The sequence below is a fragment of the Diceros bicornis genome, chromosome 1 (genome assembly GCF_020826845.1).
Source record: "Diceros bicornis minor isolate mBicDic1 chromosome 1, mDicBic1.mat.cur, whole genome shotgun sequence".
Lineage (NCBI taxonomy): Eukaryota > Metazoa > Chordata > Mammalia > Perissodactyla > Rhinocerotidae > Diceros > Diceros bicornis.
This window is the reverse complement of record NC_080740.1, coordinates 63939082-63958911: the sequence shown is the minus strand read 5'-3', so window position 1 is coordinate 63958911 and position 19830 is coordinate 63939082. Positions and strand designations below refer to the sequence as shown.

Here is a 19830-nt window from a genome sequence, read left to right as displayed (position 1 = left end):
TCTCTCCAGGGGCAAAACTGTTGCCTGCATAGCTCTGAAGGAAAATTGCCATCTGCCTCACTCTGTAGGAATTGTGCCAGTTGTGTCCCCATTATGGGGAAATTGTCAACCACGTCTCCAAACGGAAAAGCGTGCCAGCTGTGCTTCTCCATAGAAGAAATGTCAGCAGAAGTGAGCAATTTAAAACCCGTGCGTGATTCCGAGTCTGTTCCTTTTTCATCATGAACAAACCTTCACTTCCCCCTGCCTAGGTTCCTTTACTTTCCTTCTCATCCACCTGAGTCATGAAAGCCAGTGTGGTGGTGACACTGTTCAGCACCAGATGAGAACCACTTGTACCAAGGAAGGTGTATTTCAAGTGATAGTCCAGAGACAAGCTATTGTGTGTCTGTGTTACAGCCCAGTTAGAAGACCTAGAAATCGATTTAACAACTGGTAGCTCTTAAAATCTGGCCCAAATGGAAGAACACATTAGGCTGTTGGACTCATTTCACACCAAGCTTGCCTTAAGAAGCACCCGCTTCTGCATTGCTGCTGCCTTCCTTGTTATTCTGGGTACAGGCGTCATGCTAAGTGCTTGACATGAAAGACCTCTTCTGTCCCACAACCACCCTAGAAGGTAGGTGCTCCTCTTATCTCCATTTGACAGATAAGGAAAACGGAGCTTGGAAGGAGTCAAGCCACTTGTCCAAGGCTTCATAGCTTATAAGCCACAGAGCTGGATTTCAACTCGCCTGCAGAGCTTGGAACCACCGTGCTCTTAGCTACCACACCATATGGGATGGAGTATGAGGGGGCCATCAGGGTCATCTGTAGTGGTCTGGGTCCCCTCCTGACCCTTCAACATGGGCATGAGTTCCTGTGCAGTGTCCGGTGTGAGGTCCAGAGAAAGGAGCCACACCCAGGAACAGCCTTTACCTATGGTTTCCCTACGTTTTCTCTTCCCCTGTCCCCAGAGTCCACGACCAGCACACTGCATGCTTGCTTTCTTCTTTTGCCCCAGTTTTAATGAATGCAGTTTTAGCTTTAGGTTTCCCTAAAGTCAGCAGTTTTCTTCTTAACTCTTCCTCTCTCTTATTTGTGATTTCAACTCTTTCCCAGGATTCTGGGACCTTATTCAGTTAGCCAGTCATCTGAGCCCTCTCAGGTGAATAGCCCTGTGTCAGGCACCTCGAAGGATAACATCAAACACAAGATCCTTTCCATTCCATGGAGACATATTCATATCTGTACATGTTGTAACACAAAACACTGTCTGCACAAGACACCAAACATAGCCTGTAGAATTTGAAAGGAAGTATCAGTTACTTTTGACTATAGCGTTGTCACCCAAAGTGTATTCTGAGGGCTCTGTACTAGAGAAACACTGGGCCACAAGTAATTTGCCAAAAAAACAAAATGGAATAGCAGGGAGGGAGGTGGTGTGATCCAATAAGATTTGAAAGCAGTCGTTCTCAAGCAGGGGCACTCATGCCCCTGGGAGACATTTGGCAATATCTGGGGCCATTTTTGGTGGTCCCAACTGGAAGTTGGGGATTTAGTGGGCAGAGGCCAGGGATGTTGCTAGGCATCCTACAATGCCCCAACAACAAAGAGTTATCTGGCCCAAAATCCAATAGTGGAAAAGTTGAGAAACCTGGATTCCTAGATTAAAGAATGATAAATTTTTTTTTTAATCTGCAGGACTTCTCAGCACCTTTGATAGGCTAATTGCATTGTCAACCCCTAAAATTGAGTAGGAGTTTCCCAAACTCATTTGACCTCAGTATCTGAAATTCCTGACATATTCCTGAATGTTCTGCTGAAGTCACTTTGGGAAGGCTAGCCTAGTGTAAGGGGCATTAGAAGAGGGAAATGGAAAGACAAGACCAGTGGAATTCATAGATCTTATCATCTAAGAGCTGGGAGGAACCTGAGAGGCAATCCTCCTTCCCTTTATGTTACAGACAGGAAACAGGCCCGAGAGTTGATGGTTGCCCAGTCATTCAAATGAGAGGCAGTAGGACAGAGGTAAGAGCATAGGCTGGATGCAGACCAAGTTCAAATCCTGGCTCTGCCTCCTACTAGCTGTAGAACCTCTTGTGCCTGAGTTGACTGATTGGAGTGATTTGTGGAAAAGGGAAATAGTAATAACTACGAATATTGAATGAGTTAATACATGTAAAGCATACAGCATAAGTGCTTAACAGATAGTAGCTATTATTAAAAGCTGGCTAATTTGTGTCCAGCCTGGATTACAACCCAGCATCCCTGACTCCCAGTCTAATGTTCTTTCCAATATCCCATGATGGACACAGGAAGAGGTAAGGAGGAGCAGAGGCATGGACGTGGGAATGCACACCTATATCTAGGAGGTGAAGGAGCTCACTTTGACTTGTTTAAACAGAAAAATGGTATTGACAAAGCAAGGAAAAGCCTGATTGTAGAGGCAGCATAACAGGCAGACAGATGGTCAGCTGAACACCCATCTCTACCGCTCACAAGCTGCATGATCCTGGTCGTTACTCAACCTCTCCTAGTCTGTCTCATCTATAAATAAGAACAGTGAGAGTACCTTCCTCATAAGTTTGAGCATTAAATGGGACAATGTATGCAAAGCATGAGGACCAAGAAATGGTAGTAAATGTCATTATTATTGTTGTTACTGTTATTATTCAGGTCTCTGAGACAAAGGCTCGCTGTTGGCGAATCTGACACATCCCCAGTGACTAGGTCTAGGCTATTAGTATTCTCATCAAGATTGCTTCCTCACAAAGGGAGCAAAGCTTGTCTTCTCTCCACCATAGCTATCCTCCTTTCTTCTCTTGATGTCTTTATTTTCTAGAAACTAGTTGGACACCCTGCAGGTCCGCAGGATTTCTAATGCAAGCCAAGGGTCTTCAGGAGAAGTACCAGTTTTGATTCGTCTCTAGATCTGTCACTCAAGCACTAGATACTTTTGTATCACGTGCTCAGTAAATTACATGGAACACACAGTAGGGTTCCATTTGCGTTCCACTCACTGCTTCTCCAGCACCTTTGTTCCCCTCTGATAATGCAGTAAAATCTCTCTTATTCACATCTGTGAGTTTGTGTAATTGTTTCACATTTGTCCCTTCCTCTAGCCTGTGAGTTCCCATGAGGGTAGGACTGGATCTGTCTCATTCCTTGTGTCCTTGGCATGTAGTAACAGGGCCTGGCATGTGTCCATCCAACAAATGCTTTTTCTCTGTATGTTCTAGGTCATGCGCTAAGTGTTGTGCATGTGTGCGTTCTCATAAAAGACACTTAACAGCTGCTAAAGGAGTGCTTAGTCTGAATCAGTGAAAACCTTGAGTTACAGATGACTTCCTATGGAGCGAATTTTTTTCATGCTTTTCAGGGACTTAAATTTAAAGTGAATTAAGCATTGCTTAGATAGGTTCCTTTCAGAACCTGTTTAATTGATAGGTATTATTTTCATTTAAAAATTAAAATGGCTTATCAGTATTCACTCATTTAACATATATTTACTGAACACCTCCTGTGTTCCAGGGAATGCAGCAGAACAAAGCCCCCTGCCCTCATAGGGCTTGTATTCTATTAGGGGAGACAAAATATATTAAATTGCAATCCACGTTAACTGGGGGAGAGGGACAGTGGGAGGAAAATTTGCCTCATTGCTGACAGGCCACAGGGATTAGCATCCAGGGGTGAGCAATGGTCTGAGGGTCTGGGCTTCTTGTGTGAGGGTTTTGACAGGTCATACCACGTCCTGGGGTCCCTAGTCTATACTTGCTGTAAAAGCCGTGCTCCTAAGTGTTTGAAAGGGATTTATTCTCTTAAGGGCTTTGGCTGTATAAAAAGGATAGAATAGGACTAATGATCATTAAGAACCCTTCCACAAATTTTCGTGAAATTAATGCACAATAAAAAATACTTAGTGTGATAACTAGGAAAAAAAGAGCCTTGCAGCTTTATAATTCCATGATTCTATGTAGATTCTACCCTGGTATCTTTTTACAGCTCCTAAAGTAAGGTCTTGTGCATAGTACAAGGCAGAATTGCATCATGATTAAGAACAGACTTTGAAGTCAGACAGTCCTGAGTTCAAAGCGCAGCTCCACCTCGGTCTAGCTGTGTTGTCCTTGGACAGGTTACAAAACCTTACAATGTTGCTATGCTGGCCTCCCTATATGCCAGGTATTTAGAGAACAGGTTCCCAGGTATAACCTTGTAAACATTCTTTATGTCATTTAAATAGCCCACAGGCTCCGTAGTCCTCAGTCCCAAATTCTCAAGAACCTTGATGAATGAAGTATGATTGGCCAATACAAAAGCACTGCATACTGATGATGATAAAAATAGCAACGGACATTTATTGAGGACCTACCATGTGCCAAGCGACATGCATCCCCATTCTGCAGCTGGGAAAACCGAGTCTCAGGGTAGTAAATAAAGTGTTAACAGCTGGTAAATGACAGAGGCGGGAATTGACTGACTGCAGAATGTAGTTTGCTAAACCCTTCCCACTGACTGCCTCAAGCTGTCCCTACAGGTGCATCGGGTGGAGGTACCCAAGTCTCAGGGCTCCACTCCTCTCTCTATTGAGATGTGTGCCTGGAGTTCCTAAGCCCCCAGTCCTAATGAGATGATCACTTTGAATAGAAACTAATATGAAATCTAGTTCTTAACTATGAGGATACCAATCAGAGTCCAGGGGCCTTCATTAATTGCTCAATCGAAGTCCAAGAGATAGGGCATGGACTGAGACATTGGGTCCGAGACTGTAACAAGCTCATGTTTTCCTGTTTCAATAGGTTTTTTAATTCTCAAGTTCAATTCTGATTGATCAGTTTTTTGTTATTCTCTTAAATGGTTCTTTGAAAATTAGTATTTTGGTTTGGCTCATGGTTTAATTCAGGTTTGCAAGACAACTCATTATATTCTTAGGTTTTCTACATAGAATTCAATACTGACTATGTGAGTGTGTTGAGCAGGCAGGAAAGAGGAAGGCTTGGGGGATGAGTTAACTCAGTAACCTGCAGGCTGTTTGGTTCAGCCTAAAATGGTGACACAAACATTTATTAAGTGGAACCATACTCAACAGTCATTCTTGTAGGTCACAAATAATTGAGTATTGGCAAGTATGTATAGCTCAAAATCATACGTGCTAAGCTCGTAGAAGGCAAAGAATTCATTAATTTATCTGGCTTTCGTTCCTATCAAGCAACAAATATTGATTGAATGGTTGTATGCAAGACTTTCAGTACAAAGATAAGAAAAACCAAAATCCTACCCTCAAAAAGCTCACATCCTAGTTGAGATAAGACAAACCTATGGGTCGTTAAATAATAATGTGAAAAATGATTATTCCATTGTGAGAGTACCTAAGCAAATGCTAAATAAATGGGCCAAACCAAGATGATGGGGCTTCAGAGGAAAAAAAAAAAAAACATCATTTGGGGCTGAAATAATATGTAAAAAATGAGTCATATGAATCAAGCAGAATTTGAAACAATGAAGGAGGAATGATCAGACAGAACATAGAAATAGGAAATGTCAAGATATATTCTATACTTCCAAGTTGAACAGAGAGGTTCAAAAGCAAGGTAGAAAGACAAGTTAAGGCAGCTTAGCATGGGCTTCAATAGCAAACTGAGGAGCCGTGCCTTTATTCCCGTAAGTGGAAATCAGCTGAAGCTATTGAGAGAGAAAATAAGAGCCTGGATATCAGAGCAAATAGACAATACACACAAAAGACATTGTAGCCACAGTTTACTGATGAGACTGAGACACAGAAAAGTAACTTCCCCAAGGTCACACAACTGGTAAATGCAATGTGACCTTAGACTCAAGGCAGCAGAGCCCCACTATTAAACACCATGATCCAAGCGATATGAAAACATATGTCCACACAAAAACTTGTACATGAATATTCATAGCAGCATTATTCATAATAGTCAAAAAGTAGAAGTAACCCAATGTCCATCAACTGATGAATAGACTAATAAACAGAATGTGGTATATCCATACAATGGGGAATATTATTCATCCATAAAAAGAAAGGAAGTACTGATACATGCTACACCATGGATTCACTTTGAAACCATTACACTAAGGGAAAGAAACTAGTCACAAAAAACCCACAAGTTGTGTGATTCCATTTATGTGAAACTTCCAGAATAGGTAATTCCATACAACCAGAAAATAGATTAGTGGTTGCCTAGGGCTGCAGGAGTAGAGAATGGGGAGTAACTGCTATTGGGCATGGAGTTATTTAGGGGGGGTTGATGAAATGTTTTAAATTTAGATTGTGGTAATGGTCACACGATTACATGATTATACTAAAAACCACTAAACTATAAACTTTAAGTGAGAAAATTTTATGATCTGTGAATTATATCTCAAAAAAGCTGTAAAAAAAATTTTAAGCATCTAAGATGACTCAGGTTTGGTATGTGCAATAACACCCAGAGACCAGGGGAATTGTGAAATGGAGTTAAATACATAGTAGACCTGGAGCTTGGAAAGGGTCAGCGCCAGATCTATGGATGGGACAAGTCCTATGCCTGTCCTACCATGAGAAAGAAAATACAGAATCCAGTGACAGCTTCTTCTGCTGCCAGGAATCTGACAGTTCTCTATCAGCAACTTACATTCTGCAGATTCCAGCCCTACTCCAAGTTCGACTGTTGGCTTTCTTGCTGGCCCAAACATGTTAGAGTCAGTTGATAAAGATGTGCTAAATTCTTCTCGTTTTGCTTTTGTTCCACAGTTTTTGAAGAGCCGGAAGATCCAAGCAACAGGTCATTTTTCTCTGAAATTATCTCTTCGATTTCGGATGTGAAGTTTAGCCACAGTGGGAGGTATATCATGACCAGAGACTATCTGACAGTCAAAGTCTGGGATCTCAACATGGAAAACCGCCCCATCGAGACTTACCAGGTACAGACCACCACCCATCCATAGGTATATTGAGCACGTCCTTTGTGGACTTCCTCTGCCTGCAAAGGCTTGCCATGCAGAAGAAGAAAAGACAGTACATCATGATATATTCAATAAAATGGTTCAGCATGTAAGTGCCAGAGGATTTAAGATAGGGGTGCATATGGATGGGCTAGAATTCAATTTAACCCACATCTACCGAGCCCTTACTGTGGGATGGATACTACAGACACAGAGATGAGCAAGACAGAGTCCTGCTCTCGTGGAGCTGACCGTCTGGTGGAAAAGCCAGGTGATGAACAGGAAATAGAATGTGCAGTGATTCAAGAGATGGTACTGAGTGCCATAGGAGCAGGTGCAGGGAAGGCCAGCCCAGTGAGAAAGGCTTTTCTGGAGAAGTGACCCTAAGCTGAGTCTTGACCGCCACAGACTAGCCAGAAAAACTGTATTCTTAGAACAATAGTACGTTCAAAGGCCTGGTGTCAAAAGAAATGTAGTGTGTTCAGAAAGGAGTTCTTTACACCTTGAATATGGAACACAAGGACAGAAAGAAAAGCCTGGAGATGTAGGCCCTGGTGAAGTCGATTAGGTTATTTTTGTCTTTAGGCTCAGTACAATGGAGAGCCGTTAAAAGGTTTTGCACAGGAAATGACATTATGAATTTTTTGTTTTTTACAGTGGGTTTCACATTGCAGTATGCCAAATAGAGGAAAGGAATTTAGACAGAAGGAGATGATGGCAATTTTGGCTGGCATGGTGGCATGCAGATGGAGGGAGAGGTCTGATGAAGAGTCTGTGAGGCTCACTTGCTGATTGAAGGTGGAGGGAAGAGGAAACCAAGAAGACTGTGTGGAGGTTTTTGGCTTAAGCATTGGCTAGATGGTTGGTAGATTTGCTGACACAGGGAACAAAGGAGAAGGCAGTGTTTAGAATGGTTTTTTTGAAAGAGAAGGACCAGACTTTGAGGTAGAAGGGATTTGAAGAAGCTAATTCCAGGCAAGAGTATAATCGAAGCAAAGATCAAGAGGCAGGGATAAACTGGTCTTATTTTAAGACATCTTGGGTTAGATAAAAAGAAGTGGGGAAATTCTAGACAGAGGAATTTGACTTACATATTTTTTCTTGAGGCATAATTCACATACCATAATATTCACCCTTTCCAAGTGTACATTAGTATATTCACAAAGTTGTGGAAGGAACGATCACCACTATCTAATTCCAGAACATTTTCATCATTGACTAACATTTTTAAATGAACATTCTGGTTGTGCTGGGGAGGAGAGACTCCAGGGGGACACGGGAGGAGACAGAGAGAATAGTTATGAAGTTATTGCAACATTCTGGCAAGAGGTGATAGTAGCTTAGACAAGGGTATTAGCAATGGAGGTGGCCAGATTCTTGATATATTTCCAAGGTAAAACCAACAGGATTTGATGACAGATTTAATGTGGGAAGTAAAAGGAAAGAAGCACCAAGGATCACTCCAAGGTTTTTATCCTGAGCAACTAGAAAAATGGAATTGCCGTTCTATCTGGATGAGGAAATGGAGAGTTGGTTTTAGACATGTGGAGCCAATTAAACACCCAGAAATGGCAAGTAGACAGCTCAATGTGAGTCTGTCTGTGATCTATCTAGCCTAGAGAAAAGAAGAGGTCAGGAACAGAGCCCTGGGGCCCCAGGGTTTACAGGTTGGGAAGAGGAAATGGATTTGACAAGAGAGATTGGAGAAAAGTGCCAGTGAGGTAGGAGGAGAACTGAAAGGAGTGTCCTGGAATCCAACTGAAGAAACTGTCTCAAGGAGGAGGAAGTCACCAAATGCTGAATCAACTAAGAAAGGATGAGAAATGAGTGGATTTAGTAATGTGGAGATTATCAGCAACCTTAGTGAAAGAGGTGTAGGTCAAGTGGTATGAATGAATGTCTGATTGGAGCGGGTTCAAGAGAGACTGTGAATAGAGGATGTGAATGTAATGAGTACAGAGGACTCTTTCAAGAAATTGTGTTCTGAAGGGGAACAGAGAAATGGGGTGGTAGCTGGAATGGGATACAGGCTTAAGGAAGTTATCACAACATGTTTTATGCTGATAGGAATAAGCCAGTAGAGAGGGAGATAATTGAAACAGCCAATTCCTTGAGGGAAGCAAGAAGGAACAGAGTCTGTTGCAGAATTGGCCTTGGATGGGAAAATGGACAATTCACCCATCAGAGGAAGGAGAAAAGAGTAAATAGCTACAGATGCAATAGGCTAGTAAATTTTGTGATGGGAACATATAGATGGGTTCTTCTTATTGCTTCTATTCTCTCAGTAAAATAAGAAGCAAGGTCATGAGCTGAGTGAGAAGAAGGTGTAAAGTACTCATCTAAGTGAGCGAATTGACTAGGGAAATATTGTAGAGTTGCTCAGGGATCCGCTTGAGGTTTATATTATTGATTTAAAGTGTGACTAACCTGTGTGTGCAGGTAAGGTAGGGCAGAAAGTTAGATTTAACCAGTGATGGGGTTTTGCCAAGTGAGTACAATGGAAGGAGAGAGAAAGGCAAGTTTGTTAAAGGTGTATACTAAGGGAGTGATTGTAAGGATGGAGCACTGAATCTAAAGGAGGGAAATAATGGGCAGAGGAAAGCAATCAGAAAAATGGATTTGAAGAATTGATAGAACCAAGATTCTAGAGGGAGTGAATTAAAAAGATAGGAGGTAGCAATAGAGCAATACTTGTTAAACAGGTACAGTTATAGGAATGACAAGACTCATAATATGACCAAGGAAGCAAAGGACAAAAGTCATTGAAAATGATGAGGCTAAGTAACAAGAGAGATTGAGGTGCTAGAATTGCTTCAAGGAATGAGGCAAGGTGCCTCAGAACCACTGATGGCTGTAAGAAGGATGTGTAAAAAGGAAGTTGAGTTCGATGGCATGACTTCAAAGGAGCTGAGGACTTTAGACAGAAACAAGGAGCCCACCCTGCCTTAGCACATGAGAGCAAAAATCCAGCCACCACTTGAGTGGCCTCAGGAGAAGCAGTATCTTCAGGGGAGGAATCTTCAGCCATATTTCATTCAGAGGAAGAAGAAGGAAAGGTTCAGAGAGGAGGTTGAAGAGGACTTTGATGACTGACTATGAGTTCCAGAGGGTGCTATGAAAAGGTTTGGGGACCAGAATTCAAGACCTCAGATGTAGTTGATCTAGTTTGGTTACCATTGTGGTTCAAATAGCATTCCCTGTATTTATGGAGTCTTATTAACCAAATCCTGCTCAGACTTCAGGGAGCAGCTTCACATCACCTGCCCCCAAGCTCTCATTCCCAGCCCTTCATCTTCAGCCCAGGGTTAGAGCCACCACTAGGGTTCTCTTCCAGCTGCACAGACAAACCGTCTGGTGTTATGACCCTTAGTACAAGAGAGACGGTAACGGGAACCAGAGCCTGAGGGTGGTATTGACAACGGGGTGGCCTGCTGGAGAGGCTTGATTAGAGAAAAGTGGATTTAGGCTACACAGTGGCGAGAGGGCTTAGTACTTTCATTTTAGGGGAAGGCTTTTAGAACAAAGCAAGTTTTAGAACACAGCTAACTAGCTGTAACATGGAATAATCAGCATTTTAAGATCATGGTTCTCAAACCAACCACATTCATGTTCAGCTAGTGGTACACTTGGAAATCATCTTTGTACAACACAAAAATAGATATCATAGCACATGTATTGAAATGAAATTTCACAAAATTTTATTTTAACTTATTTTAATTTTACATGGCATATTTCAAAGCAATTTAGTTAAATTTATATACTATATCAAAAATGGTAAATAAACTCTGATTGAGTGTCTAGGACACTGTTGAAAAAGATTGAGGCTGGTCCAATGGGAAAGAATGCCATAATCCATTACTAATGCCTTCCCTGGGCAGAGAAACGGGTCATGCTCCTACTGTGTATTTTCATACATGCATCAACCGATCTCAAACATGTTTCCATGAATAACAAGCTGTAGACTTAAGTATGATCACCTATTTTCAAGTTTTCCTATAGAACAGGGGTTGGCAAACTCCAGCCATCTGTTTTGGTGAAAGAAGTTTAATTGAAACACAGGCACACCTGATCATTTACATATTATCCATAGCTGCTTTCATGGCCATGTGACAGAGACCATATGGCCCAAAAGCCTAAAATTTTTGCTATCTGACTCTTTACAGGAAAAATCTGTCAACCCCTAAAATATAATAGAGTTTACTCTTGCTAGGCCTCACGAGCAGTCCATTAACTATACAACACCAGGCTTCCACAAGTTCATAATTTGAGAACCACTGTGTTGGGAGGCTCAGTTTGGTGTCAAGAAGGCCATACACAAGATAATAGGAATACAGAAAAGAAATTTGGAACATGAAGAAAGAAGCATCAAATAGGATGAGTTTTAAGTTTTCTCTTGGTCTGCTCTTTCGAGTTTCTCATGTATGAATCTTACCTTATTCTCTCCTCTGATGGAAAAAGATCCATCTCGTTTGCCTAAGATTTTTTTTTTTTTTTAACAACAGAACATAAAGACAACATCCCTTCATAGTAGATGTTCTTTTCCTTCAGATGCCCTCAATTGGAGGCAGGCAGGACCTTCCCAGAACTCCCCAGACCGGGGAAGAGAAAATAATGGTTCAGACCCAATTTTCCCTTGAATCTCTCCTGACTTTTGTCTTTAAAGAATTGTTTGTAGAGTTCTTGGTGATGTGGTTCCTGCTAATTGGCCCACACTTCCAGAGCACCTTTTTATATTTATTACTCACCTATGGTGTTTCTATAAGACAAAATGCCAAAAGTGAATGGTTAGGGGTCAGGAAAGTTCATAAAGAAGAAGACAGACTGAGCCAGCCCTTCAAAGACACATCACTGCCCTATTTATAAACCTGCTCTGTTCCCTCTCTACTTGTCAAAATCCTAATTATTTTCAAGATGATATTTGGTACTCCTCCTACCAAAAAAAAAAGGTGAAAATAAAAACTTTTTATTTATAGTGAAATAAAATATCATATCCTTTTCTTACAATTTTACAATTCCTTGACCATTGTTGGACTCTGAGAAGTCCTGCATCATAGAAACCTGTTTAACCAAGTGTTTTCAAAACTTGTTTCTCCCTTCTCAGAACACTCACATCTGTGCCTTGTGTTAAAAATTCTCCATACCAGGCCAGCCCTGTGGCATAGTGGTTAAGTTTGGTACGTTTCACTTCCGCAGCCTGGGTTCGTGGGTTTGGATCCCGGGTACAGACATACACCACACATCAGCCACACTGTGGTGGCAACCCACATATAAAAAGTAGAGGAAGATTGGCACAGATGTTAGCTCAGGGCTAACCTTCCTCAAGCCAAAAAAAAAAAAATGCTCCATACCAGATAAGAGGAAGGAGTAGGGCGAGATAAGGCTGAAAATAAGGATCTATTTCACTCATCTTTTCCTCCAAAAAGTAGGAGAGCTGGAGTACTGGAATAACAAATTTGGCTTCCATTGCCTACTGGATTAATTCCTAGCTTGGCATCTTTCCCCTTCAGAAGCCCAAGCCCTCTTCTCCTGTTATTACATAGAGCCCAGAAGCAAGTCAGTGGTTAAGTCAAGAAAAGGTAGAAAAAAAAACCAGGGGTAAGCAAAACTACAACCCAGAGGCCAATCCTGTCTGCCACCCATTTTTGTAAATAAAGTTTTATTGGAGTACAACCTCCACACGTTTGTTTACATATTACCTATGGCTACTTTTGCATTACAATGGCAGAGTTAAGTGGTTGCAAAGGAGGCCATATGGCCCACAAAGCATAACTATTTACTCTCTGGCCCTTTATAGAAAAAGTTTGCCAAGCCCTGGTCAAAAGCAAGAATCAGCCCTCTTTTTGCCGTCAGATTCTCTTCTGTTTCTTTGCTCAGATTTTTAACAAACAGAAATGGTCTTCTAGATCAGACTTGAGCCCCTTCTCATATGCCCAAAAGGTGGCAGGAGAGGAAGAGAAGGACAATGAGTTAATTTATAACAGAGATACCAAGTGCAGGACACAAGCCTCACCCTTGTGTCTGCCTTCCCCATCTAACAACACCGAAAGCCCCGCAGCACATACCCTGACAAGGCCTAGAGCTGTTTGGGAACAAGAGAGTAAAGGTGGAAGAAATTAATTTGCAGAGTTAGAAATACTTACACTGTCCAAACAACTCAGTGAGCTTTTAAATACCCAAAACATCCAATGGAGCATGGGATGAATGTGACCTCATTCCTTTGCCAGGTACTAAGCACACAGCCAAGCCTCTGAGCTCAGCATCCAGCAGGACTCTGGGGTCACGGGAGGAGAAGGAGTCCAGGCTGCAGGAAAAGGGAGACTGAACCGTGACTCTTAATTTAAACAAAGTTAAAACAATGCTTTTCATAACATCTCTCTGCCTTCACCCAATTCTGTCTCCCTCTTGGCCTTGCTTCAGTTCATTATCACAGCTCCTGTGTAGGACTGAGACCCCACGTAAGGTGAGGCTAATGTGGCAGAGCAAGTGGGAGGCAGAGTGCTAGAGGAGTCAAGGGTGTGCCCTCCAGAACCCAAATACCGGGGTCCGGTTCCCATCCTGTCATTTTCTTTCCTGTGTGACCTTGGACAAATGATGTCATACCCTGTACTTCATGCTCCAAATAAAGTGAAGAGAATGACAGTACCCACATCATAAGACGATTTTGCAGATGGAATGAGGTTTTATGGATAAAGCATCTAGCCAATGACAACAAGCTAGCATATTGTGTGTGCCTGTTATCATTACCACTCCCTACTGGTGGGTGCAGGAAGGATTACCCTCAGAGAAAAATTGAACTCAGGTCACTACCCTCTGAGCCTTATTCATCTGCCTTTTTGGCATCTACACCTCAACTGCTAAGTGTAGCTGGAGAAAAATACTCAACCATGCTGACCAGTCTCATTTAAAATTCACATCCAATAACTTCAAAGGCCCTCAGTGCCTTCCAGCAATCCTGCACTGTTTCCCAACCATTCCCCTCCCCTTCCTCACTCTCAGCTGATAACCTGGCTTCTTATTTCACCGAAAACTAGAAACAGTCAGGAGAGAATTGCCACATGCTCCAGGACTGCACCTTTCACATCAGAGCCTACTCGACAGTTCCGCTTTGTTATCGTACCCAAATTATGGTACCCAAAAATGAACATCGCAACTCCATCCTTCCACTGGCTCAAGAGAAAGATCCGGGAGCCATCTTGGACTCCTGTTTTTCTCTTCACACTTCGCCGTTGATCCATCCAACAAATCATATCAGTTCTCCCTCCAAACATGTTGAAAATCTGATCACTTCCCACCACCGCCCTTGCCCTGGTCCCGGCCATCGTGTATCACGCTGCCTTTGTCCTTGTACTCCTACATTATCACAGCACAGCAGGCTCAGTGACCCTCTCTGGGGTGTCCCTTCACCTTACTCAGCATAAAGTGTCCATGGGAACTGGTCATCTGCCCCACCCTGGGATGAAAGCATACCAAGGCTATTCTGTTCACTGCTCGATCCCAAGTACATGGCAGGCGTTCAATAAATATTTGTTGAATAAAAGACTGAATGAATGGTGTCCTCTAATGCCTATTAGCAAATCAGCTTAGAAAATGGGAATCTACCACTTAGTGAGCCCTGCCCTATGCCAGGTTGATTAATCCACACTAGCCACATACGCAGCTCACCAACCCGTCCTAGTGTCCCATGGCTGGGAAGGCCCAAGGCTGAATTTAGACCCGGGGCCATCTGATTCAAGGCACATTCACACTGAAAGAATTAACAGCTCACATCAAAAGAGGAGGTATTCACAGAAATAATCATTTTTACAAATAATAACTGACCCTCTTGATGTGTTTTCCCCCAGGTTCATGACTACCTCCGCAGCAAGTTGTGCTCCCTCTATGAAAATGACTGCATTTTTGATAAATTTGAGTGTGTGTGGAATGGGTCAGACAGGTAAGAAAGGCTCTGTGGCTGGGGAACCTTCTGAAGGCGGGCTCTCTCCTTGCAGAGGCCCTGGACGTTTATCCTAAGGAGGTGCAGGCAAACAGAGGTCAAAATCAGGCCCTAAGGCCTGGCAGGGAGGCATTGTGTGGGTCACTGGATTCCCCTTGAGGTCAGGCCTGGAAAGAAGCAAAGGATGTAGTGAGACCCTTGAATCCTCTTTCAGACCTGGTATAGGTGACCATTTAATATCAACGAGAAAATCCTATCTTCTACATACAAGACACCCCCAGAGCTAGGTCAACATGCCTAAAATAAAAATCACTAATAATCCACCAGCAAATTCCAGCATGAATAGTTCAGATGACTGCAAAGTGGGCTTTCTAAATCTAAAATTATCCCTTGAAGCTGGTGTAGACCTGGCCGAAGGCTCTGGTGGTTCATTAGCTGAATTCTCCTTGGCCTCATTTATCTCATTCCCTCAAAGTGATTTATTACTGTTTTAAGGCCTTTGATTTCAACAATACTTCACATTACCTCCCAATCGTTCATTTTTAGTTTGACATATACAGATGATGCTCTGACTTCCAGGAGAGCTAAGTGCAGGCTACCAGGGTCTGTTCCTTGATGAAGACAGCACCAACAATAGTGCTTGGGGGCAGAGAAATCCTTTCATGACAAAGCACTCAGATTCCAGCTTCCAGTGAGCACAAGCTGGCTCTCTCTGACCCTTGTTTGGCTTTCTCCACCAAAGAACCTAAATGAGCCCTCCACTTAGGGGCCTGGAAGGAATCTCCACATGGCAGAGCACCCAAGTCATGCCATCCAGTTGGTATAGGGCAGAGGGAAGAAAGAGCAAAGCAACTGTGATATATGAACAAAAGCTCCCAAGGGGGAGAGAAGCCAGCCCCAGCCCTATTATTTTATTATCTATTTTTATTTAAATACATATGTAATTTATTATTTATTATTATTACTTAATAGATGTTATTATTTATGTACTTCTTATTGCTCCAATTTCCCCTCTAGCTTAGCCTAGATTCAAAAACTTCATTTATTAAGCACCTACTGCGTACCAGGCACCTTCACACACATCATGTTATTTAATCCTCACCATAATTTGACAAGGTTGATTTCCTCAGCCTCATTTTACAGCTGAGGAAATGGAGGCTCAGCAAGATGAAGTAACCTGGCCACGCTCAAGAACTAGTAAGCAGTAGAGATAAGAGTAAGAAGTTTTGAGTTTGAATCCTAAGATCAACATTCTTTCCATAACATGACAATTGGAAAATTTTATTTTTGGTGCAGATAAGGTTGAGATTTCGTTTTTTCCAAAAAAAGACTTTCCCTTACTTGTTTGAAAACAAGTTGAGTCATGGTGGGGAAAGCAAATGTCAGAGCGTGGGAAGCAGCGAGGCCAAGTGGCTGAATGCTTATGCCCTGGAGTCAGGCAGATGTGGGTTGGAGGCCCAGCTTTGCCACTTACTAGCAGTGTGACTGCAAGTTACTCACTGCTCCTCATGTATAAATCCCTTATATGGGGATAACAGAAGTCGAAATGAGATCGCGGGGGTAGAGCACTCAGCACCCTGCCTGACAAGGTAATAACAGCTCACTCTACTAGAGAGACAAACACATTTCACAGCATCAGTTTCCTAGGCCAGAATAACAAAATCTAACCCTTGATTAATTTGCCTGGCACGGCTGACAGAGTACCCAAAATCTTATCCCTCTGGCTGTAGCTCCATCTTGTCAGTTTCCTTCACCTCTCTACACACCCAAGTCACGCGAAAACGGATGAGACGCTGTGCTCTCCCAGCCTAACCTGCCAGCCAGAGCTGCACCCAGAATCAAAGCCAAGCCAGCCTCTCCAGGGGGCAGCCACGTAAAGAGCACTATCTCCCCCTCAGCCTGTCACCTGACCAAACTGTCATCATTAAACAATCAGTGCCTTGCTTCTGGAAGGCTTTTGGCATTCACTGCTCTCCTGATCAATTGTAGATACACCTGAGAATGGATAACTCTTGTAAAAATGTAGACACCATCCATCAGTCCACTACCAAATCTTATTTCCCCATCCCAAAGCCTTCTAAAATTCGAATTTGTTTCCTCTCTTCCTGAGTGAGACCATGATGACCTCCATTTTTCAGATGAGTGTTCTGAAAAGGCTGAGTTTGGAGCTAGTTCTTAGAAGGGGGAGGACGTGCCTGGGTCAGTGTGCTGTCCTCCCAGCATTTCTGCCACCATGCTGATGCAGGAAAGCCTCAGAGGTCAGGCAGCCAGGTTTTAAATGCGCACAGTGATTTATTGTTTTCAAAGTGTCTCCTTTCATAACCTCACTCCAGCCTCACAATCCTGATGTGAGGTAGGTAGAGCTGGGATCATTGAAACCACTGGACTCATTACTAAGCCAAAGAACCAAAAGGAATCTATCAAACAGAAGGAAGTAACAAGGAGGCTTATTATGGTCCTTCGTTTCCAAACCCAACCAAAGAGCTTGTAACTCTTAGTGACTCCAAAGGAACTCAACAGTCACACTATAAAGCCTGTTAGGTTTTTAGTTGTCTGTTTGTTTGTTTGTTTGTTTTTAATAAAACATTTGGTACCATAAGCTGGCTGCAGTGTGGTGTCGTTTGCTCTAGAAAGACACAACAGGGATGTGTTACTACCTTTCTCTACAGCACTCAGTCACTCCCTCTTTCCTCTCTGCCTTGCAGTGTCATCATGACGGGCTCCTACAACAACTTCTTCAGGATGTTTGACCGAAACACCAAGCGTGATGTTACACTTGAGGCCTCGAGGGAAAACAGCAAACCCCGGGCTATCCTAAAACCGCGAAAAGTGTGCGTAGGGGGCAAGCGGAGAAAAGACGAGATCAGTGTCGACAGTCTGGACTTTAGCAAAAAGATCTTGCATACAGCTTGGCATCCTTCAGAAAATATTATAGCAGTGGCGGCTACAAATAACCTATATATATTCCAGGACAAGGTTAACTAGGAGGACAAGTTATTACTTAATAATCTCACATACTGAATACTAGTCAAACACGTTTTTAAATGTTTCTTTGGGTCTTCATTTGATGCATTGACTTTAATTTCCCTATGCAGAAAACAATTGGAATAGAATTAAAAGGAGTCCAACTTTCCCATATCCCCCGTTCTAAGAAACTTTTGTCAAACCCAACCCAATAAGTTCTGGGACACTTCTGTTTAGAATTGAGCTGCCAGCTAACAGTAATTCTTCCATAGTTGACTTGAATTTCTGATGCTTTTATTGCCCAGTTTTCTCTGGTGGGTCCAATGTTTTGTTTCTAGGTGTCTGCTGAGATAAAATGAGGTTGTCTGTAGTATTTAAAGAGAAAAGAGATAAGTTTTTTTTTTTAATTAAGCAAGTCCATTTGATTGAAAAAAAACAAAAAATAAACACCGTTTACTCTACTCTTGGAGAAGTTCTCCTTGTTTTGTGAAAAATCAGAACTATTCAGCATCTCCTGCCCCCACAATGCTTTTTTCTTCCCATTTTCCATTTTCTTTTTAACGATTTCATTTGAGCCAGAGATTTATTTCACGAGGCTGCAGAGAGGACGCAGAATGAGAAGGAAAGGGACACGTCAACCCTGCTGTACTCCTTTTTTGTCAGCACCATAGAAACAGCCTGAGAATTTGGCTAGGAAACACCGTGAATGCTTCAGGAGACAGAAAGGGAATGCTTTCTACACAGTGCTTCTCAGAGTGAGCTGGCAAGGCCGTGTGGGGCCAAATTCCATCGCCTGCTTTGTTACTCCTGCTTTTTGTAATTTTAAATGGCTCTGTAAAATCCTCTTCTTACACATTCGTTGGCTTTTTCTCTTCAACCTTTTCCAGCTTATTTATTGCATTGACTTCTACAGGCCAAGTCCTGGTTGTTTATTATCTGGCATTCTAAATGAGGCAGTAAGTTGGAGGCAGTGGCACCACCCTGGCTCCCTGGGAAAGGCTGTTCTGTTCTTTTTGGGTGTGTCTCCTAAGCAGCCCCACCCCCACTCCTGGTTTTGGTAACCAAAAGTTACAATCCATCAATCTCCATTGTAGCTAGAACAAAAATGGCCGACAAAAATGCAGATTTGTAAAGCCTCATCAAGGGCTTCTAACCCACCCCAAGCTCACCATCTGGAAAAACAGACCAAAATTCCTACAAAAATGGAATATGGGGGAATCAAGATCTGACATTGGAGTGAAGTCTGCTTGAACCTGTGGAGGCTGGTTCATCCTTCCCCTCCAGTTGAGGATTCAGGCTTATAACTTCCAGAAGGTTCTTATAACTTCCAGAAAGTCCTTATAACTTCCAGAAGGTTCTATGTGGCACTCCTCTGGGAAAAAGACTCAGCGAATTCAAAGGACTTATAAATTAGAAGAGGAGGCTTAGAGAGGAGGTGGGAGATACCCAGAAAGCAGGGTCTGGGCTCAGTGTCTCTATACCTGTCACAGTGACTCATTTCCCCTGACTTCCACTTAGTGGATGGGAAATGGCTTGAGAGTTTTTCTTTTAAAGAGAAATTTTCTTTCAGTTTGTATATTTATTAGAAGTCCCAACTTTCAAGTGTAATTTGTTTTGGAAAAGAAAAAAAGTAGTGAAAGAACCATATTTCAATTCAAAGATACTATCCATTTAATAACAGGTTTCTGACAAGGAAATAACCATCTACTTAAGGGAGCACAATTTTGTAAGATGCAGCCCAATTTCAGAAACATTAAAATATGAAAAAGTACATCTTTAAATTGAGGGAGCATGCAAAGACGTGACTTTCTCCCCAGTGTTTCTCATCATCCCTGCGATGAAAGCCTCCTTCCGGCATCGCCCTTAAAGTGGCCCGGGTAGAAGCTCTCGGGGCAGGATTCCCAGCCCCACTGGGGCAGTGTTCTTGGAGGAGACCTGAGCAAGTTCAGAAATGTCTCCAACTCCTAGAGAATTGTGACACCAGGATAGATAGAAAGACAGTGGGT

The 19830-nt window shown here is 42.5% G+C and overlaps 1 protein-coding gene across 2 annotated transcripts in view; it reads left to right on the top strand.

The window, feature by feature from the left end:
* Window positions 1-18281, top strand: part of PPP2R2B (protein phosphatase 2 regulatory subunit Bbeta) — a 260646-nt gene extending 242365 nt beyond the window's left edge. For both annotated transcript variants that reach the window (XM_058543417.1, XM_058543408.1), the window contains 3 exons: window positions 6737-6906; window positions 14769-14860; window positions 17566-18281. In XM_058543417.1, the coding sequence (XP_058399400.1) occupies window positions 6737-6906; window positions 14769-14860; window positions 17566-17845 (542 nt within the window). In that variant the 3' untranslated portion in view covers window positions 17846-18281. The remainder of the gene's footprint in view (window positions 1-6736; window positions 6907-14768; window positions 14861-17565) is intronic.
* Window positions 18282-19830: the final 1549 nt, after the last annotated feature.